Genomic DNA, 22,521 nt, shown 5'->3' on the forward strand with positions numbered 1-22,521 from the left:
AACCAAATGTTGAGTTTACCTATTACGTATTTATCACTATAGCAGTGACTTCAGTTCAGTATTAAACCCAGACATGTTCTCCAGGCATGCTCAACATCCTAAAGAAAGTCAATTTCTCTTTTTTTTGCACCCTCAGAAGTGCTCTTGGGTTGTCATGAAAGCAGTAAATATGACTTGTTTACACAGACCTATCTGAAAACAAAAAACCCAGAGACTGGGTTGTGACACAGAGTGAAACTAATGATTCTGCAAGTTTATTGTGTCTTACCAACTTGAAATTCATTGTGTTGAACCACAAATGTAACCCTGTAGTCTCTCACAGTCTTTGCACTTATGCAGCACTCGAGGGCATGTGGCACTTGGCACTGTATTGATGTTGCAATGGGATCTATCAGGATGTTCTGCTTCAGGGGCAAGGAAATCACCTCCATGGTAATGTTTGCAGAACTGTCCAGGTTTTTCTGGGAGAAAGTGCAGATGTAGGTGCCTAAAAGAAGTGATACAAAACCATGTCTCAGTTGATAGAAGTGCATGGTCATGAATGCTGAACAAATACAGTGCTGTTGGCAACATCAAGCCTTGATGTCCTCCAACACTTAAAATTTTAATTCTGGGGGCTTTTAATTTATTGTGGCCACACTGCACAGTAATTTGCAGGGCAAGGGATGCTGTAAACAATCTGGAGAGATTTCATTGCCTTTGTAGCCAGTGAGACCAGATTTACTCACCTCTCCAGTCCTGTGAGGCAGACTTCACTGTGAGCACAGACATGGCTGCCAATTTGCTATTTTCTATGCACATATCACAGTCTACTGTTTTTGTGTCATTTCCAGACTGGATTTTCCAACTGATGCCGTCGTAATTGCTCACATCACTTTCACATGTTACATTGAACCCATATCCCTCAGAAACTGTTGAGTTTGTGCTTGAAGATATTGTTACGTGGGCTGAGACAATACAGGACAAAAGTCACATTAGTGAGAGTTACTTTTAATCATTTTCTCACAAATTCTGTGTGCCACAGAGGCCATCTGTGCACTGAAGAGCTGTTGCTCTGTCACTGGTCCCTGCCCCTCACCTTTCCGCAGGTACGTGACTGCGATGCTTCGAGCGCGCCTGGCTCCGTGCCCCGTCTCCATCTCACACGTGTACGTGGTCACTGCTCCTGACTTCTCAGGGGGGCACAGTGACTCATTGATGTTGAGCTGGTATCCAGTGCAGTTTCCACTCAAGATGGTTTCTCCTAAGGAGAAATAAGCATTATTTAAAGGGCTATGGATGTTCAAAAACACCTCTGGAAAGCACAAGCAATTACTCCAGCCATGGAAACCCTTGTGGGTTGGTGTGTAATTGACATCATGGCACTTTTGACTCATCGTTGCTGAAGTTCATTCACACCTTTTAATGTGGCAACACTCACAGAGTGGCAGCACTCAGCTCTGTGCTGAGATTCCTCATGCCAAAACCAGTCAGAAAGCAACCACACTGCTTGGAAATCTCAGGGTAAATCAAAATGAAGAGCATTCTGGCTAAGCCTAACCTCATTATCTGTGATATTTAGGGTGAGTCAAGATAAGTAAAATGGGAGAAAACACTGCAGATTTTAATGCTGTCTAATTTTGAAATAAAAATGTGGAAGTACTTGACAGTCATTCAACTTAAAATCTGAAGAGTGCTGGTTCAGCTGTGAGCACTAAAGCTGTCCCACGCTGCTGCTGACAGGAAAAGCTGACATGAGACCAGAGCAGAGTTTCTGGAGGAAAGCCTGACCACAGGGAATCAGGGGTAAAACAGCCCATTGCAGTGGGCTAGGATCCCCTCTCCCTGCACACTCTGCTAACTGCCCTCTGGTGACTGTCCTCTGAGGAAGTGGCTGCGTGCATGAGCTTTGAAGATTTTATCTCAGTTTGCTGTCCTGCTTTCTGCAAAGTTTCATTTATGGCCAATAGTTAACAATAAACAGTAACTTCATACTCATAAAATATTAAGAGGGGCAATAGACCGTTTAGGGTGATGGGTCATAGACATTTATGAGCCTTTCTGTTCACGTTGCTTTGTAGCTCTTTGTAGCACATTTACTTGGTGCCTTATTAACTCTGCATACTGGAAAGCCTTACGGGATGCCTCTGACTCAACTGGTATGTGAAGTATCACAGCTATGGGTGGAGAGACAAACAGTGCTCATATTTATCTGCATTGCAGCTGTTTCACAGTGCAGCACTTACACCTCACGACTGCCAAATCTCAGTATGTGGTACATGAAAGATCTTTGTACCCCAAGGGTGATTCCTGAGATAGCAGTACAGACTGATGCACTCATCCCTGCTCTCAAAATTAGACCATGCAGAAATAACTTTCTGTAAGAAGGTGGTGTGTTGCTGGTCCAGGCAGCTGTTCCCATCCAGGATGGCACAGTTTAAGGCATCAGTGAGTGGAGAGGCTTGAAACCCCACTGGCACCTGCACAACACATATGGAGTCTGTCCTTCCCCCTGCCACTCACACCTTTGGAGCACAACCTGTATTCATCCTAGGACTTTGGGGCAGCCACTTAGGAGGAGACCTTTGAGCAGTGAGGAAACCTAGCAAGTGAAAAACAACCTTTTGTTAATCTTACCTGTAATGTTGATTGTTCCATTTACTTTCCAGGAAACCTTAAGCGATGTCAAGTGTCTGTCAATGCAACAGGACAGCTGAGGACCCTTTGCTTGCACTTCAGGACTGTTACATGTGACATCGATGTCCTCAAAGTTTGGAGTGACATTCAGTGGAAAGACAGATATTGTTTCTGTGGCGTTGTGTATCTCTGTGTGATACAGACTGCTCCTTATGAACACGCAACTATAGGAACCTGTGAAGCATAAATGACAGTTTTTGCTGAGTTTGCCTCTATTTTGGAATTAGGAACTACTTTCACAGCTGGTTTTCACATGTCCCTACTCTGCAGTGGCTCTGCTACTTGCTGATCAATATTTACCCTCAGGTCACGTGCAGAATCCTTTCTGCAAACCCCTGGTGCCAAATGTATCTAGATTAGGATTCACTGCTGATGGGTACCTGAGATCAGTGTTCTCAGACCAAAATACTTCAAATCTAGCTGAGTAGGTCTTTTTGGGATCTGTATATTGCCCATAGTCCTTCTGGCAGCAGTATGTCATGGTAAAAAGATTCCTACAGAGAACAGGTCACAGAGGGGTGCCCAGGGTGGACTCCACCAGAACTGGCCTCAGACTGGAGGCTCTTAGGCTGCTCAGAAGGCACTGCCAAACAGAGCAGAGTATTTATCACAGAATCACAGAATATGCTGAGTTGGAAGAGACCTATCAGGATCATTGAGCCTAACTCTTGGCCCTGCACAGGACACTCCAACAGTGACACCATGTGCCTGGGAGCATTGTTCAAACACTTCTTGAGCTCTCAGGCTTGGTGCCGTTACCACTGCCCTGTTCCCATGCTCAGTCACCCTCTGAGTGAAAAACTCAGTTATCCAAAACCTCCCCAGACTCAGCTTCATGCCACCTCCTTGAGTCCTGTCCCTGGTCACCAGCTGGAGAACAGATCTGTACCTGCCCCTCTGCTCCCCTCTTGAGGAAGTTGAAGACCACAGTGAGGTCTCCCCTCAGTCTCCTCAACGCTGAACAGACCAAGTGACCTCAGCTCCTTCTCACACAGCTTCCCCTTCAGGCCCTTCACCATTCTTGTCGCCTCCTTTGGACTCTCTCCAATAGTTTGATGCCTTTTTTGTATTTTGGTGCCCAAACCTGCCCCCAGGACTTGAAGTGAGGCCTCCCCAGCCCAAAGCAGAGTAGGACAATGCCCCCCCTTGCTTGGCTGGCAATGCTGTGCCTGATGTCCCTTCAGGACATGGCTGTCCCTCCTGGCTGCCAAGGCACTGCTGACTCACATTCAACTTGCCACTGCCAGGACTCACAGATCCCTTTCTCTTTATCAGCCATCCTCTGAGGCACACGTCCCCTGGATGCAGCCAGGCTTGGTTTTGAGATTGGCCATAGGAGTTCCAAATTATTTCCACATATTTTAAGTATGTGGATTTCCCTTCCCCACTGGGATAGCCAAATGAGCAGACCACTTAACATAGGAGTGGAAACACCCAGATTCAGGGCATCCTCAGTCTGAAGAGTTTTGGATCCACTATTCCTACCTCACATACATGTGCCCAAGTACCTGGTCACAGGCTACCCTTTCTGAAGTTGAATGTAGAACTCATGGTTCGAAGACATGAGCTGAGTGGAAGCTTGAGCCCAAGCTCTGATAATACATAATAATTCCCCTGATAGATCCTCCCAGAAAAATGAAACCAGTTTACCTGTTTCTGATTGTCAAAAATCCCTAAACATGCAAAAGTGTAACTCTGAGCTCTGATTTAGTTAGGTCATGTGTGTGTAGGGATCAAGGGCATTAAGGACAAATTCAACCACAGCCTCCAATCACCACACCAAAAGGGTGGGAAGGGCTCACAGCCATGCAGTCACCACCCTCTCCCTGGTATGAAAATGAAGCCTGGCACTTAGAACACCCAGTCACGTACAATTACCTCAGTCAGTTCACATCTTACTGGCAATGCCAGTCAATACATAGATCATTAAAGAAAACAACAGGAAAATTATGAGGGGCAGTGTAATTTTCACATTTCATCTAGAAAATACAGCCACTGCACTCATCTTTGCTTTTTATAGAACTAGCCACAATAAAGATTTACATCTGCTGTTTTAACAATGGAAAATCATACCAGAATCCTTCGTCGTAACGTTGGCAATTTTAAGAATTGATCTTGTGGATGTCTCTATTGAATACCGGGAGCCAGCTGAGATGGTCTGGTCAAAGTGATACCAGGTCACATTGGAAAATGTTGAATTTATCTCACAGGTCAGTCTTACTGTGTCCCCTTCAAAAATGTTTGAGGGCTTCACGGTGAAGTTTGTCTGATCTGGGAAGACAGAGAGCAAAATTCTGCATTACTGTCACTTCAGCTCCTCACATCTTTATGGTGTCTTTCATCTTATAGGGGTCCCAGGTGCTTCACATGAGCTGCAGGGTACCACCTCTGATACAGGTCATGGGATTTTCTCTCAACATATTCTTTTAGTATCTTTCTCATCTAAAAATTCCAGAAGGTTTTATGCAGAGATAGAAATATTATTATCATCAACGCTACTTTCTAATTAGATAAGCTGGGAGGAGAAGCAACCAGGTTGAAGTAATCTACTGAGACAGTCCAGCACTTGGTGCACTGAGAGCAGAACACCTCCAGGGCACTTGATCAGCAGCTGAATTGTAACACACTGTCCAGCAGCAGCATGAAAAATGTGCCAAGGAAGCCAAGGGGAATGTGTTGTCATGTAAACTGCAAAAGTTTTATGTTTTGCTTTAAAGACTAGGAAGTGCTAGCAGCCTGACATTCTCAGAGCTGTCTCAGTTCAGGAGGTGAATTAAGGGTGTTCAATCTCTTCCCCCTGGACAGACCACCTCAGGGATCATTTAGAATCATTTAGGCTGGCAAAGACCCCTGAAATGATCAAGTCCAACCAATAACTGGTCAGTGGAGTAGTTGGAAGTCTTTGGTTTTTCATGGGAGGTACTGCATGCATGGTCCTCTCATGAGGATCCTAAGCTTTGGTGACACAGGATAAAATGAAACAGCTAAGAAATAAATGTTTCTTGAAACTCCAGTACCAAATTATCAACAGTACAGGGCAGCTACATGATTCAGGCTAAAAATACAAAAGAAAAGGTTGAAGGAAAATCCTGAGAGCTTTAAACTTACTAGTGATTACTCTTGTGAAGGTAAATGGGTTTATCTGGTACGATGAATCCAGAAACTGTGGTACAGCTCTGTTGGAATCTCCAACCTGAGTGAAGCTTGCTGCTCCTGTTCTTACTTCAAAGTTCACAAAAACACTTCCAGGGCTAAACAGATACAAGAATGAGATGAGCACCAGAATTGAATATCCTTGTGTATTAGTGGTTTCCTGTGCTGGGGTGACCCATCTTGCATGCATGGGAAGACCTCACAGGACTCCCTGTGGAGACTCCTCTTGGGACTCAACACTTGCTCTGTTATACTAGAAAGTTGTGCTGCAGCTCTTCCCTAAAAAGGAACACCTTCATGTGACACCTTCCTTGTCTGATGTTTATTTCTAGTAAACTTTCCTTAGAAACCTAAAATGCAGCTGCATTTAAGTATGTGTGGACAGCAGCAATGTCTCTTATCCAAGGCTGTATCCAGAGTCAATGTACTATTCCCCTTCCTCATGGCCTAGAAAGTGATATTAGGTTTATTTGCATTCTTTTCCCCTTTGGGTGGAGCTCAGTCTTTTCCATAAAAGGCTTTGCTCCAGATGGAGAATGATTGTGTTTCTTGGACTTTTGCACAGTGATGAATTCTACCAACAGTCCCATTTCCATGTTCGTACTTGAGCTTTGCTTTGCAGTGATTATTCTCTTATTCAGAATGTGCATGCTGGGAGTGGGTTCTAGGCAGAGTGAATGTAACCTTTGCTGACTTCTGTCTCCTTGAGACTGGACAGGAAGATTTGTGTCTTCCAGAAAAAAATGAAATCATTTACTTACCTAAAACCTGTTACTGTTGTCGATACAAAGCCTGGTAGACATCTGTAGCTGGCATTAAACTGTAAACAAAGACAGGTGAGATGGTGTAAGTCCTCTGTGTATTACTGAAGTGTGCTTAAAATAAGAAACTCTCAATTCCTGATGTGAGTAAGGACATGTAACATATCGGATACAACAGGCTTGGTGCTCTCCTGGTGTCATGGAACACATTTCTGTTCATGGTTTCATTCCATGTGTACCCACATGGATTTAAGCTAGGACCAATAATAGGATTTTTTGTTCATGCTTTATGTACAAAAGGTCCCTAAATACTTCCCAGTGTATTAAAATAAATGGGAATATTTTCATTGCCATCAATGCAGTCAGCTTTGCCCCACTTTGCAGCTCCCACTGCTGCACACTTCCCAGCTCCCCACAGAGACACTGACCACCCAGGCACTTAGGGTAAACACCACATTACTTAGGGGGCTCTCAGCCTTCAGAGATAAAAAACCTAAAATCATTACCGCTTTTTCAAGGTCCACTTTGTATTTTTGGTATAACAGAGAGGAAGAATCCTTGAGATCGTCCTGGAAGTCTGAGTCAAGTCTGACTGACATATTCATTACAATGGGCTCTCCCATACCACATGACTCTGTAAGGAAAGACATAAAAATAAATGCAAAATAATACAAACAATGCTTATGAGGTGAGAATCTTTTTAAAATCTGATAAGATTAAATTTTCTTGGCTCAGTGAAAGCTGAAAGTCCCAAAGAGGTATGGGAGTGATTCCAGGAGTTGGGGCTCCAAATGCAACTAAATATCAGCAAGTGTTTGGGTCAAGGTGGGCCCATAGCACAAGGAGAAGAGCTTTAGACCATTTCTGCAGACTTCCCACATTCACAGGCTGTGTGGTAACCAGCTCAGTCCTGATGTGCTTTTTCATCACACCTTTCATCACTATTCTGACCTCTAAGCAGTGTGTGACTGCACAGTTCTGCCCTGTGTCTCCTCACCTTCAGTCTGGGGCTCACAGTAGGGTCCATAGAATGGCATTTTCTGCATGTAGCCACAGGGCAGGGCTGGTTCCAGGCTCAGAGAAGGACAGGGCATCACATCACTGCACACCGTGCTTGGCCAGGCATATCCATTTTCACAGAAACAGCAGCTGCTCTTCTCACCACTGGGCAGGCAGACTGGAGTCAGACAGACAGAGAAATACCATGAGAATAGTAAACAGGGCATAGCTATTGCATGATAAATATTTATCTTTCTGTGTCTTCATGACAGGGATCTCAAAAACTTGCCCTTATTGTGAGTTCACTTGAATGATGCCAAAATGATGACCTGACAGCTTGCAAATTTTAGTCTACTAATTGTAAATTACTAACAAGAAATGGGAACCAGACTGGCACAGGGAAAAGCCTGATCAATTGCTTTTAAGTAACTGAATGGAGATGTGAAGTCTGATCCTAAAAGTTTACCTGGCATACTGGCCAGGGTCCCATAATACTTTTCAGACTGAATGTTTCCATGTCACCTGAGCTGAAAGCAAGTGTATAAGCTTTTAGAGATTGTAAGAGCAAGATCATTCAGAGTCCCAGTGGTTCTGTGTTGTGTTGTGTTGTTCTGGTTGTTCTGTCCCCTGGCAGATGCTGTGTGAGAAAGGTAGCATTATCACTAAGTGCTTTAAAGCACTAAAAAAAAGAAACCAATCAAAAAAACCAAACCAGAACAAAAAGCAACCCAAAACCAAAATGAGCAAAACAACAACAAAAAAACCCAAACCAAACAAACAAAAAAAACAAACAAACCCCACCAAACAAAAAACTGAACAAACAAAACAAAAAATCTCCCCTTAAAAAAAAAAAAAAGGCAAAACAGAGCACATCACTGCAACTTTTTCTGCTCTTAATGTGTCATTGGCAAAGTAAGGTATTAACAAATTGATTTTCACACATTATATGTGAGCTTGAAGGCCTTTATAAGATGCATTTGCATGTTGTTTTGGAAACCGTTGAACTCTTCCTTTTGCTGCTTTATGGCTCAGTGATAAGGAGGTATCAAATCTCCTCTGCTGTTGTAAATGCCTGGTGTGCTTGTATATGCTCTGCTGCATTGCTTGGATGAGATGCTGCACAACCACAACTCCTGTAATGAAACCTGTCTTGCCCTGTAAGAATAGGTTAAGTGAGCTCGGTCTCATGCAGCCTTTCTCTGTCAGGGTCAGAGTACAGCCTCTTACAGCCATCTATGTTCCAGATACAGGAGGAGGGAAGTAAACAGTCTGTAACTGCTGTCACAGCTTCCTGAAACTTGAAAGTAACTCAGACTTCTTGTTAGCCAAGCTGGAGCAAAGTCCTTTGGCTCAGGCTTCCTCTGGCTTTGTCCCTTCCTTAGGAAAAGCATTCAGAGCTATTCCTAATGCCAACATTATATAAAGAGGAGTGATGAGAGACAGATAATAAATATGCTGTTGTGTGCTACAGCTTCAGCCTTGCTGGGTCTTTCAGCAGCAGCAGAGATGGTTCAGTTTTGCTGATTCTGAAGCATGATGAGTGGTAAAAGTGGGAGACATCAAATACTGACAAAACCCCATGTTATCCAGAAGAAACAAATCAATAACCAACCCACCTGTTGTAATGCTGATGTTTGAAACTGTTGTTTGTACATTTGAAATATTAATTGGAAGATCAATGTTTTTGAAATAGTCTTTGATTGGCTCCAGATAAGATGAATCCTGCAGGCTTACTTCTATGTCAAAAGTATGCTCCGGAAGGGGGAGGTCAAGAACAAGCACTGTAAGAGAAATAGAATGAGACTGCAAAACTGTGTTTGAGGGTAAATCACAAATTGATGGTTTCTAGTTTAGCATTTGGGGTCTTTGTTGCTATTTAATGGTAGCTTGGTGTGGCATTCTGCTTAGGAAATCTTGCTCCCCACTCAGCATATATTCTGCTTCTGTTCTATCTGCTCCTTTTCTGACAAAAGCCAGATTTCTTTGGTGTCAGAACTGATATAGGAAGCTGATATAAATGACATAATGTATGCATAGAAGAGCTGTCTCATCCCTTCTCTCCTTAGAATCAGTAATTTGATGAGTTGCCAACCACAGACTGAGCCATATAGGATTATCTTGTCTTTATCTCATCCCATGAGTTTTCCCACATTATCCTTCTGATTCTGTTCCCCATCTCACTGAGGGAGAGTGAGCGAGTGGCACTGTGGTGCTTGGCTGGGATTAACAACAACCACACCTCGTCCTTGATGTTCCCAGTTCAGTACATCGAGAGATGCTGTCCCTGACAGTGATTTCACCCTGGGCCTCCTGGAAACCTGCTCTGTTACCACGCATTTGTGTACGTACTGTTTCGCTTCTGCCTTTGCATCTCTGGGAAGAAGCTTTCTTGCCCTAGTGTGCTGTCAATCTGTGGGGAAAAAAAAAATAAAATGGTGAAGCTCCATGACAATAACAAAGTGAAACTTCAGCTGCTGTTGTTGGCAAAAGAAATTAGGGAAGAAAATACTGACATAGATAATTTTTTCCCACTAATCTTGGCTTCACTTCTCCAACCTCCTGCCCCATCTTCCTCTTTAAACAGAAAATTTCTATCTTCCAAGCAGGGAAGGGTTAAACACTAGTTAAGGGATATACTGAGTTTGCAGATCCCTCTTTGTATACTTCTGCAAGCCAACTGTCCCAGCTCAGGAGGATTTTTGTGTCTGAGCCTCAAGACCTCTATGGGGCTGACACAGTGCACTTAGTCCTGGGCCAGCCTTGTGAATTGCTTGGGAAACCTGGCCACTCAGCCTTTGAATCCAGAAACTGAACTTCGATCACTTTTTGCTTTCCTCTGCAGCAGCAGAGCCAGCCTGAGCAGAAGAAAGGGGACTGAAAAGCCTTGGCTCCAGCTCAGTTTCCAGGTCAGCTATTTTTGGGCCATCAGGAATACACAGCTGACCATGGCAGGGCTTAGCACCATTTCACTCTGGCTGGGTTTACACAGGCTGCAGCCAAGTCAGATTCAGACCATCTTATCTTTTTTTTAATTGTGCCCTAAAAATACGTTGGCACCACTGTTAGCAAGAAAGGCTAAAGAACAAGCAAAGACACAGGCAGGAAATTTGCAGCTTTGCCAGTTTCTTGGTTCCTACTGAAACCTTTATTTACAGAAAGGGTGAATAGCTTGGCAACTGTTGAGTCATCTCTTTACATAAAGGAACCATCTGGAGTGTGATTAGAGCTGGGTTTTGTATCGCAGCTGTGCTGGGGTGAGGATCCCAGGGAGTGCTGGCACTTTTTGCACTGCTGGGATGGTACCTTGGTGTTAGAGGTTGGCAGCAGGAGTTACAGAAAGTGCCCTGTGACCCACGTCCTCCTCCAGGTTTGGACTCAGTGGTTTCCTCTTTCAGTTATTCTCCCAAACAACCAAAGGGTATTGCTAGGTTGCTAAATACTTCACATATTTCACACCATTAAGCAATGACTCATCTGCAGGCTGTCCCATGATCAGTGGTGTTAAAAAAAGAGGTGTTGCTTTTTTTCATGAAAATGCCTAAGTGCTGAGATGAAGACAGCTTGAAAAATCAGAACAAATTAGATATTTGACCACTGTTAGACATCTGCTGAAGCACAGATGGGGCTGCTGCAACCAGACAAATCTTGTTTTGCCAAAGGAGAGGGTAGTGGTAGAAAGAGTTTAAGGAGTTCCCACCATTCTCTTCACATTTCCTATTCTTTTTTTTTCAACTTTCTCAAAGAAGGAGGTTCTCCATTTGCTCACAATGGAGAAGATAAAAGAAATATTTTCTGGTCTAATACTAATTGTGATGACCAAGAGTTGGTAGATTTACCAGATTATATTTACTTCCATTTGGTTAGAACCTTGGTTTCTCTGTTGTTCCTCTTTTGTCTTTTTTGTAAGGGAAAAATGTGCAAAACCTGTTAACAAACACATGTACAGGATGAAGCCCAAAATGGCTTTCCATGATTCACACTGTTGGTGAAACAGAAACATCTGTGAGGGTTATTGAAAAAGTGGGAAACTAAAGTAAAAATCTCAGTTCATGGGCAACATCTAAACACAAATCACCCAGGAGTGGATTTTTGGTCATGTGCACTTTTCCTGCTGTTGAGACAGTCCTGTCACCTACCTGCAAACATGTCACTTCTAGATATATTTGGTTCCTCTCTCCTAGGATGGGTGAATTCCATCCAGGAGCAGTGCCTGTATATATGTTATGTAGACTTAGCTCCAGGCACAGCAATTGAAATCCCTTGCAGACCAACACAGTGAGAAACAAGATGTGTTTTGTTCAGCACCTTCTGTAGGGACTTTAAACTGGGAAACATGAAGAGCCCAGTTTTGGATTTCTCCATCTCTTACACACACTCTGGGTTCAGATTCCCCCCCACCCCCCATTTTTATTCTGACTTCTTCCAAGGTTTTGTGGGTGTAAAGGAGAACATCAGGCTGGTACAAGCAAAGACCCAATGAAAACCAGTGGGGTGGGGAAGGATACTCACTACATAGGACAATGGATAGAAGCTTGAGCCCTGTAGTATCTGGCAGCAGGCTGAGACCAGCAGGAAGAGGCAGTGGAGACCTGTAGTGGTTGGGGATGGCATTTTGCCTGGTGACTTTGCTCTGCAGCCAAAAGTCAGCTGTACCTACTCAAAACAGGAGAAATAAATTGCTTGAAGAAAGCAGAGTCCTGAGCAGATTTCTATCAGGGGCAAAGGAGGTGCTGAAAATCTGCCATGAGAAAAATTGACTTTGGATCTTCAGATATCCCCGTTGGTGGTACTTGGGAAATGCACAGCCAGGAGATGAGGGAGCCATTAGGAATGTTGCTGCAAGTGAGGGCCTATCCTCTTGCAGCAGGGAGAGCTCTGCTACTGGCTGTATCCCACTCTGGAGAGGGTTGTAGCATCACCCTGGGCTCAGGTACAGAGGTCTGTGTGTTTGTTACCCCTTGGCTAGCAATGGACACAATGAAGAGTGGCATCTGTGTTATTTTAAGATTTTAACAAACTTCTCCATTAATTGCACTGAAGTTAACAAATAAGTAAACTAGAATCTAAGGACCATGTCACACAAGAATATAATGTGGTGCCTGAAATCACCCACACCCCAATAACATTTTCTACCTCATTAATTCCTGAGCTAATTTAGTCACACAGCAGACTGGATGATGAAGCATAAAGGGAGAGGTAAAACATTCATGGACCCTTACAATAAGGGCTGACACATTTATGCAACCAAGGGGAATAGAAAAAGAGAGGTGAAGAATACATAAAAGATAAATATTTTGCTGTGAATATGCACTGTCTGGTTATTCCTAACAAAGCACTTTCTTAGCTGTAGAATTAACAACTAGTACAGAGCTACAGAAAAAGAGAAAAAGGCAGAAGCCAAGAGAATTGTGAAAATAATTTTAAGCGCTGAGGAAAGACTCTAAGCACAGCACTGAACAGAGCCTGAGTGGATAACATCAGCTGATTAAAATAATGAACTCTTGTAAAATTACAATCTTTTCACATTGAAAGGGCTGTTCTTCCAAACTTAAGTTTTGCAAGGCAGTGAGTCACTAGGGGAAAACAGAAAAATCAGCACCTCCTGAATGCACCAGTGGCTGCCCATTGCAACCATCATTGATCAGAACTGGTGCTCCCAGCTGGGGCTTTGCTGGCACTTTCCTGCTCAGATGAGTCCATGACAGAAAACAACAATATGAACATGATCTGTGGTCTCACCTCGTGAATTGGAAGAGGATGGCAAGGAGTTTATAGCCAAGCATGTACTTGATATCACCAAGGTGACTGCCCAGCAGGGATTTGTGACTTTTCTCACCAAATGTGGTTCTTAGAGAGATCCATCTGGAGTGGGACTTCACCCGGATACTGACCTGGTTAAAAGATAGGAGGCAAAAGTAGGGATAAATTATTTTCTTTTCCAAGACAGAGATGTTATCACCAGAGCTCTGCAGGAATGAGGTGTAAGCCTGTACTTTACTCTCTGTTCTCAAGTGATGTGGAAAAGGCAGTGATCAGTGATGCAACACCATGGAAAATTTTACTTGGTTGAGATTAACAAAAGCAAAGTCTGCTTGTGAAGATCTGCATTGAGGTCACAGAAGACTGACTTGATCATGAAATTCAGAACTCATAAGTGTAAGGTACAAAGAAATGATCATGGCAGTATGTATTCTGTGATAGACTCTGAACTGACAATTACCCCTCAGAAATGGGATCTGAAGAAAATGTCAACTGAATTCTGAGATGCAATTAAAGAAGGAAAATTAATTTTAAGGTATATTAGAAAAGTAATGGAGGGAAAAAACCAAAACCAAAACAAAAAAACCAAAACCCTCCAAACCAATATAAACAAAACAAAAACAAAACACGAGTAAATCAAAACAAAATAAAATAAACAAAGGAAGAAAAAAACCCCCTATTTTGCTTAGACATCTGAGCTAACACAGTATAAACTGGTCTTATACTCCTATACAGGAATAACCAGAAAGGACATCACAGTGATTCAGAGTATCTTCCCACCCCACTCCAAAATCAATTAAAATAAAAGAGCGTTACAGGCTTTTTTTAATCCAACCAATAAATGGCTAACAGAATGGGGGGGAAAATGTGGACAAATTTTTTTCAGTTTCCTGGGCATCTCTGTCACTATATCCAGAATTCTACAAAGGAGACTATTTTCCTATTTTGAAGACATCATCTACTTGTAACAAACTCAAGACTTCCATGGATCTGGCTGATCCCAAGATCACAATTGATTAAAGTGGATCATGGGGGAAACATTATAAGCTGTGACATAAGTTCCTGAGATAGTGACATGACTTAATAATTGAAGCACTAACTAAACAAAAGTCTCAGGTAGCTTTGTACGTTCAGCATATTCTCACAACATATGGTGAAAAAACTTAATCTGCACAAAGAGTTTGTGTTACACTGGTAACAGGTTGATGAAACAGATAATAGAAAGGCAAAAGGGTCATTAAACAAAATTTATGATGAGAGTAAACAACATCTGGCACAGTTTTGCATTTATCTTTTGCCCTGCTCCCCAGCTTGCCTTCCTATGCAAATGCTGTGGGTCATCCTCTATTTTCAAAAATATCTTTTGTGTGACTTTATGCAGCTGGCAGCAAACACCCTGTTAATTGTAGATGTAAGACACCATATAGAGGACAACTCATGTAAATGAGAGCTGGACTGCTACTCAGGCTTTGGTTGCTATTTAAAGCTCCAAAACATTCCAAGCCAGTATCTAGAAAGCCAGAAAACCAACAAACAAGTTGCAAGTGGGGAAAAGGATTAAATGTTCTTCTCAGGCAATGTAGCTCTTCCCCTTGTTCATTTAATTTCTCAACGAATAAAGCATTGCTGTAAAACCTTTAGTGAGCAAATTCTCAAGTGTCTGTCTGCCTTCAGTGGGCAAAGCACATGTGCAGACACATTCCTCATTTCTCATACAAACTGTCTCCTGGGAAACAATAAGTATCTTCAATTTATAAAGACCCAGAGCTAAAGAAGTCCAGATTTGCTATGAAATGCTCATTCTCCACAGCACTCTGGCTGGAAAATATTGTTTAAAGTTAATTCTAAAATGCAGAAGATTCCTAGAAGTAAATAGCAAGGTCTCATTTTAACCCAGGACATAAGGGAGATACATGACCTTCTTATTAATTTTCTCTAAACTTCTCTTTCTCATGAATGCTGTGAAATAATTACACCTTCTCTTGCAAATCCACTCAGCACAATAGTCACCATCACATGTTTTAGAAAATAAAGACAACACCCACAGATTTAGTATGATTTACCTTCTCAGGTGGTTCAAAGAGAAGATCTTCTAATTAAATTCATCTTAAACATCATCTGCTTTCTACCATAGCCCAATCTGCTCTCTCAAAGAGATATTAAGCCACAGGAACTTTTATAATTAGTTGTACAAGTTATTGCTGCCCAGAAAATAAGTTGACTCTAGAGCCTGCACTCAAATTTCAAGTGTGAGTCTGAGCAGATATGCCACTGCAGAAAACCCACAAGGCATTTTAAGAGGAGATATTTCCTGATACCATTCATCAGGTTGTACTCATTATTTCCCCCTGCACTGATCTGAGTCCCTCAGTGTCTTATCTGCAGATTAGTGGACTAACTTGTTCCCCTGCTGTTACTCACCTTCTTTGTTCTAACAGAAGAGGGTGTTGAGGACTGAAAGCAGCAAAATCATGTTTTGTAGCTATGGCAAAATGTCTGTGGGCTTTGACTTGAAGTATAAAGGAGGAAATCCCTGAAATTTTCCTAACTTAGCTGGCAGCCTGCTTGCTGTGGGCTGGGCCTGGAAGGCTCTGTGGAGACACATTTATGCCCTTGGAGAACCTGCACAGAGATGCAGACCTGTGGCTCTGATGGCTATGGGAATTCCCAGAAATCAGGGGAAATTCTGATGTGTTATGTTCCTACATTGAACAATATCTGGAGCCAAGAACACACAAATAGGAGACATCTGTCCAAGTAACAGTGGAACCCTTGTCCCTACAGTGTTTGGTAACAGTTGGTTTATCAGTGGAATTTGTTTCCACAGCAGTGTGTGAGGCAGAGACTGAGCTCTGTGGAAACCACCAGGATTAAGCTCGTGTTGTGGGGGAATTATTTTTTAAACACTGATTAATTCAGTAGACAGGTCTGTTTCCTTTTCTGCAAACCTGTTCACCTGCTGCTCCCTGCAAGGTGGTGAGTCAGACCTCAGCTCTTTGCAGCAGTTTTGAAGTGATTAAATTGGCATGACTGATGCCCTCGTTACCCTTACAGCATGCCTTCGTCTTCACTGTTGTGGTGCCATTGGTCTGATTTATTGCCCACTCAAGCTGGTTCAGGAATATGAACAAGTAGAAGACCAAGGCTACATCTACAGCACTTAATGCCACCACCTCTCTCTCTGCAGATTGGTTTTATTGATGGCCTTGTGCTGGTGCCTTCCAGATTTTTACTCAGTTTAACTCCCTGTCCCTGCAGAAAACTAAAGCAGCAATAAGGTGTCCAACTCACTTTCATCTGAGTCTGATCAGCTTAGAGAAGGTCCCAGTTAGTTCCAGAGCCAGAGCAAGGAGAGGAGCAGCTAAGTGGCCCCAAGCAGGGAAGAGAGATGGAACAGGGGCTGGCAGACAAGGCAGGAGAGTAAGGACAAGGAGGATCTCTTCCCTTCTGCCCTGGCAAGCGACTCAACACGAGTTCATGGTCAATCCCTACAGAAAAAGCTGATAATTTTCTCCCAGAATTGCTCCCTTGGCTGACTGCTTGAAGGTTTGAATGAGCAGCAGTGCCAGTGCAGGGGCTGAGATGAAGAGGCTGAAGAATTGGCTTGGGCTGTTACCTGTGCCTGTGGTGGAGTCACACTTTCCACATTGCCAGGCCTTGACTGGAAAACTGGTCTGTGTTAAACCTGCTTTCCCCAAGCACCCTCTTTTCTTCTTTGCTTTTGTGTTGTTTTTTTAATTATTGTTGTAATTGTTGTTGTTTTGTGTTTTGTTGTTGTTGGTTTGGTTTGGTTTGGTTTGGTTTGGTTTGGTTTGGTTTGGTTTGGTTTGGTTTGGCTTGGTTTGGCTTGGTTTGGCTTGGTTTGGCTTGGTTTGTTTTCCAAAAATTTTAAGAAATAGCATCCTAGGGTGTGAGAATGGGAAAGAATGTCAGCAAGGCTTTCTTAAAAGAGGGTTTCTGCTCAAGGCTTATCATCAAGCCGCAGCCTAAAGGTATGAGAAATCTTGGTTTACTTTGCAGGAGAATGTGAAAATTATACAATGTCAGAGGATTAGGTATGTAATCAACTTGGTATGTGAGCACAGGGGATGTCCTGATCGTCCTGATGTTTTTTCCTGTACTCATTCATCACGTACTGTCATGTCACCAGAAACTGTGAACTTCCTGGATTCTAAAGTCTCAACTCCACAATATTTTTATTTAAACATTTGATCTGCAATTAGCCTACACAGGCTCAAGAAAGGAAGAGGTGTGCTAGAGGATGCTTGCTCTGAACCAGAAGTGCTCATCCAAACCAGGGCAGAGCTACAGGGATCCTGTAATTCACTGGAAATGTGCTGTTGCAAAAGCATGTGAACCCATTTCATCTGTCACGAAAGACAGGCCAGGGTAAGGTTCCCACACAGCTGCAGCCTGGGAGATACTGTTCAAAGAGAAAGCAAATGTGGAAACAACTTAGAAACGAAGCTGTTGCAGCTCTCTTGACTCACCCTTCCTCATTCCAGTCCTGGACATTCAAACTTCGGTCTCATCTCTAGAAATTAATCTCAGCAATTTGTGTAATCAAACCCCACTGTCAATTGTGTCCAAATGCAGAAAAAAGATTCCAGAACCTCTCAGAAACTGAATGCAAAGCTGCAGATTCTTGCACCATCTGATATTCTTGAGTCTGAATTTTGTGTGTTCAGACACATAAAGCTGTGTTTTTTACATGTGAGGACAGAGTGAATCCCAAGCATATTGGAGCTATTACTTTGAGATAACAGTTTTTGGGGTGAATCTGACAATGCCTTGGGCTTCATTTATTATCTCTATCTGTTTTAGATAGTTTTGCTCATCTCAGTCTTGCAGAAATTATTCTGAAGGGAGTCCTAAGAAGTTGCTATCTAAATTCACTCACTGTAACGATGTTGAAATATCTTTTTTTTTTTTTTTTTTTTTTTAGCAAATATTTTTAATTGGAGACCTGGGAGGTAACAAAAGTGCACTGTGTGATGCTGTTGATGTTTTGGCTGGAGCCCTGGGTCCGGATATTGCTGTATTGGAGAGCATCCAGAGGAGAGCTAAGACAAGAGCATTGTATAACCTCAGTGACAAGAGCCATAATCTCGTGAACAGGCTGAAGGTTGTTCAGATTAGATAGGACAAGCCTCAGGTATGGACACAATAACAGTTTGTCCCTTGAAAAAGGACTGACATGGATGTTCACAGCAACAGCTGGCTGAAGTCACACTATCTGAAGCAAAAGTAAATATGCTGGTGATCATGGAAAATATGTAATTATAACATTTAGAAGCACAAAATTAGGCTACCCAGGGTGGCTGCAAAGTTTTCTTCAGGGGAGATGTTTAAGAACAGGCCATACAATTGCTGACATGGAGGAAAGGCTTTGATTCTGCTTCCATGTGGGTTTGTGGCAGTGGGGTGATGGGTAGATTGTTTGCTGATCTCTTCTAACTACCTGTGTATCCCTACACTTCAATTTGTGCAGTGAATGCATTCAAAGAGATTCAGAGATGTGCAAGAGCACAGATCTGTGTTCTCAGAGCTGTGTTTGATCCCCGGTGCTTGGCACTGGTGAAACATCAAAAATCTGTGTTTTGTTTGGGGGTCCCTCATGACAGGAAGGACACTGAGGTGCTGGAGCTTGTCCAGAGAAGGAGAAGGGTCTGGAGCACAAGTATGGTGAGGAGCAGCTGAGGGAGCTGAGGCAGCTCAGAGAAAAGGAGGCTCAGGGGGGGACCTTCTCACCCTCTACAACTCCCTGACAGGAAGGTGAAACCTGGTGGGGATCGGGCTCTGCTCCCAAGTAACAAACAACAGGACAAGAGGAAATGGCCTCAAATTGCTCCAGGGGAGGTTTAGATCGGACATTTAGAAAAAGTTATTCAAGGAAGGGGTGGTCAAGCAGTGGAGCAGGCTGTCCAGGGCAGTGTTGGAGTCAGCACATCTATTTAAAAGATGTGCACACGTGGACTTGAGGGACATGTTTTAGTGGTGGATTACCAGAGTTGGCTTAATGGTTGTACTCATGACCTTAGAGTTCTTTTCCAATCTGTGATTCTACCTTAGACAGGTTTAGGAATTCCTTTCTTGACCTTTGCAGCACAGTATTCTCACAGGTTTAAGCACAAAGGAGGTAAACTGTACCTACAGCCTTATCAAGGGTTTTCCCAAAACAATATTTCTAGAAGAGGGCTATGGTTCACACCTTTTCTACATCAGCTCACATCAGCTCACATTTTCCATCCTTGTTTGTGCAGTATTTATCTTTCCTTTTGACCTATGATTATGACTTTAGATTCCTCTATTCCTCTGTCAGCCTTCCCGTGAATTGTTGATGACCTTTTTACATAGCCAAATAATCTACATGGAAAATGAAAATAATTTTGACCCAGCTATCTGAGGATCAGGATCAAATCATACCATGACCACACAGGACTTCCTGCAAGGAGAGAACAACTCTCTAGGACTCTTATTTGCAGGGCACAGTAGCTGGAATAGCAACCATTTGGCTGTATGACTGAGAGCACAGAGAACACTGCCCAGCTGAATGTCCAAATGATCACATTCTCCAGGCATTCCTAATATTCTGAGTGCAGCCAAAAGAAGTTTCTGTGAGCATTTTTAAACGTTCTGGACAGTGCCAGCCAGCCCTGCAATGTTTTGCTAGCCCTTCTGGCACAGTTCACAGTTGGACTTACTGCTTGTCATTGGAGAGCAGCAATCTGCCAGATCAGTGAGGGCATTCTTGCATGAATAAACATCAACTGCCACAGTCACTGGCTAAGCATTGTCTCAGGGGAGGGGGAAGGTGAGAAACAGCCTGGCACATTTGGAGAGGCGAGAACACCACCCTGGTTACTGACCAGCTGTGCAGCTGACCCCTCTGGGAAGGTACCACACCAAGGCTGGACCTCTGGCCAGCCTCTCCCATGGGGCTGGGTGACCCTACACCTGCACTTACAGCCACATCACTGTGCTAGGACAGAAAGGGCATCTTTGGCAGGGAGGTGATGTCCACAGGATTCTTGGGGATGGTCCTGTGCACAGCCAGGAGCTGGACTCATGATCCTTCCAACTGTGATTCTGTGATAGCTCATGGCTTCTGTGGCCTTGGCAGAGCAGCCTGATACAGACACCTGGGTTCTACCAGAGGCAGAAATAACATGCTGTTGGCATTCTATCTAATCCCTTGCAGCAGGGCTGCCTCTATAGACATTCTCTCAGATCTGTGGCTCCTCACTTGGGTTGCTTTGCTCGGGAAACCTCTGTTCACCCAGAGAGACCTGGCCTATTCCACCTTATCCTTCAGTCTGACTCACCAACCCTGTCTCTTACAGGCAGGCACATTTGTAAGCCTTTCTTATCCTGCCAGTCATGTCTTTTTTCTAGAATCTGACTGACATTTTCTCATTTGATGTTAAGACTTAAGAAAAAGAAAATTTCCTGATTCTGGATGCATCTTAATCACAATGTCCAGCTCCTAAGCCCCCCAGTACATGAGATACACACTGAAGTGAGCCCAGCAAAGGGCCATGAAGATGATTAAGTTGGAGCATCTGTCATACCAGGAGAGGCTGAGAGAGCTGCTTAGTCTGGAAAAGGAAAGGCACAGGGGGATCTTGTCAATGTCTAAAAATAATCTTTGAGGGGACCTAAAGACCCTGGAGTGGCTTCTCTGGTAAGGGGTTATAAATGCAGAAGTGGAAACAAGCAGTTCTCTTTTAGAAGGCACAGAGTTATCCTTCCCATGCAGCCATCCCACACACAAGTATTTTTTTCCTGTTGGCTGTAACCTTTCTACATGCTGTGTCTGGGAAAGCTGCCCCTCCAGTACTGAAATGGAGATGAATACACCTTTGGCATCAGCAGGAAGAAAACAAACAACCTTGCAGGCACAACACATCTTCAACCAGCAGTTCTTTGTGAGGTGGGTACTGGTCCACAGTCTCAGTTCTCGGCCCTCTGCTCTGGCTGTGAGACATGTCCTGGGTCACTGAGGCCCAGAGCTCCCTGTGTGGTCAGGCAGGCATATTCTGCTTTAAAGCTTCATTGTAAAAGCCTCCACTCTGTGCTTTTTACTCCTTTGCTCACACTGAGAGACCATTCTCCCTCCTTTCAGATGGGCTCTGCTAGCTTAATGTCCTGAACAGATTTGCCCTTGGTTGGGTCCAAGGATTGTCTAGCCCAGTTGGTTCTTATCCAACAAGGGCTATAGCAGAGGCCCTTGGGAAGAGTTTTACAAAAATGAAGTTTGCAGCAGCTCATCTTCAGAAAGGTATTTCCACTTCTTCAGAAAGTTATTTCCACTTCTGGCTATCAGAGCTCCAAGGATTTCTGGAGGCAAAGGCAGGTCATTGGTGTTTAACAGCCCTAATGGCCTATTCAGATGACTCAAATGAAGTAAATTACAGGAAAACCTATGAGAGTGTGCAGAATACATAATTTGCAGGAGCAAGGAGGTCTGAATTCCTTTGCTTGCTTTGAATCTACCACTCATTAGGGTCAAGTTTGATCCTTATTTGTCAAACTATTTAGCATAAATTTTTCCATGGCCTCTTACCCTAAATGTCACTTTTGCATTCCTAATCAGCTGTTGAGGATGAAGAGTCCTATGCCACTTAGCACAGCAGTCCTCCTGCCTCTTTGGTACTTCTTCTCTATCTTTCCACTTTGGCTGGAGTTTTTATAGCATAGGTAGGCTCAGTTACCCCCATGCCAGCATTTTCCTGTGGCTTGAACAACTCTGCCTCCCTCCAGGTATTTTGGATGAGGCCTATGGTGCTGTGAGATCTGTGGAGGGGGTGAGGGATGCCTGGAGAGAGGAACCAGGAGCTGCTACAGGTTGGAAGGTGTGAAGGGGGAGATCTGCTGCTGGCACAGGCACGGTTTGGCACAGTTTGGCTCCATGGCTGCCCAGTAGCCTGTAGCAGCTGAACCTTGGTTACCATTTACAAACAACTATGGAACATTTTCCCAGAGTCTTGAACTCTGGGGTTAAAGCCTTATTTTCAGTGCCTGTCCAGTTTGTTATTCCTCAGCCACAACAGAAGAGCTTTCCTTTCTCTGCATAAAGCATGACCTTTGGGTAGTGCGTAATAAGTTGGATGATCAGACAATGTTTGTTTCAGACAGAAAACACACAATGACTTTAAGAAACACACACCCA

The 22,521-nt window shown here is 43.4% G+C and overlaps 1 protein-coding gene across 4 annotated transcripts in view; it reads right to left on the reverse strand.

Annotated features, from left to right (window-relative positions):
* ADGRF5 (adhesion G protein-coupled receptor F5) overlaps window positions 1-22,521 on the reverse strand; it is a 42,191-nt gene that overhangs the window by 12,231 nt on the left and 7,439 nt on the right. For 2 of the 4 annotated variants that reach the window (XM_084202809.1, XM_084202808.1), the window contains 13 exons: window positions 13,329-13,480; window positions 12,099-12,242; window positions 9,939-9,999; window positions 9,206-9,370; window positions 7,588-7,767; window positions 7,097-7,224; window positions 6,591-6,649; window positions 5,785-5,927; window positions 4,750-4,947; window positions 2,617-2,850; window positions 1,079-1,243; window positions 729-947; window positions 269-487 (listed from right to left, as the gene is read on the reverse strand). In XM_084202809.1, coding sequence (XP_084058935.1) covers window positions 269-487; window positions 729-947; window positions 1,079-1,243; window positions 2,617-2,850; window positions 4,750-4,947; window positions 5,785-5,927; window positions 6,591-6,649; window positions 7,097-7,224; window positions 7,588-7,767; window positions 9,206-9,370; window positions 9,939-9,999; window positions 12,099-12,200 — 1,873 coding nt within the window. In that variant the 5' untranslated portion in view covers window positions 12,201-12,242; window positions 13,329-13,480. Of the gene's footprint in view, window positions 1-268; window positions 488-728; window positions 948-1,078; window positions 1,244-2,616; window positions 2,851-4,749; window positions 4,948-5,784; window positions 5,928-6,590; window positions 6,650-7,096; window positions 7,225-7,587; window positions 7,768-9,205; window positions 9,371-9,938; window positions 10,000-12,098; window positions 12,243-13,328; window positions 13,481-13,582; window positions 13,696-22,521 lie in introns of those variants that run through there. The other 2 variants (XM_084202810.1, XM_084202811.1) reach the window with 2 other exon arrangements.

The sequence above is a fragment of the Fringilla coelebs genome (genome assembly GCF_963513975.1).
Source record: "Fringilla coelebs genome assembly, chromosome: 3".
NCBI lineage: Eukaryota > Metazoa > Chordata > Aves > Passeriformes > Fringillidae > Fringilla > Fringilla coelebs.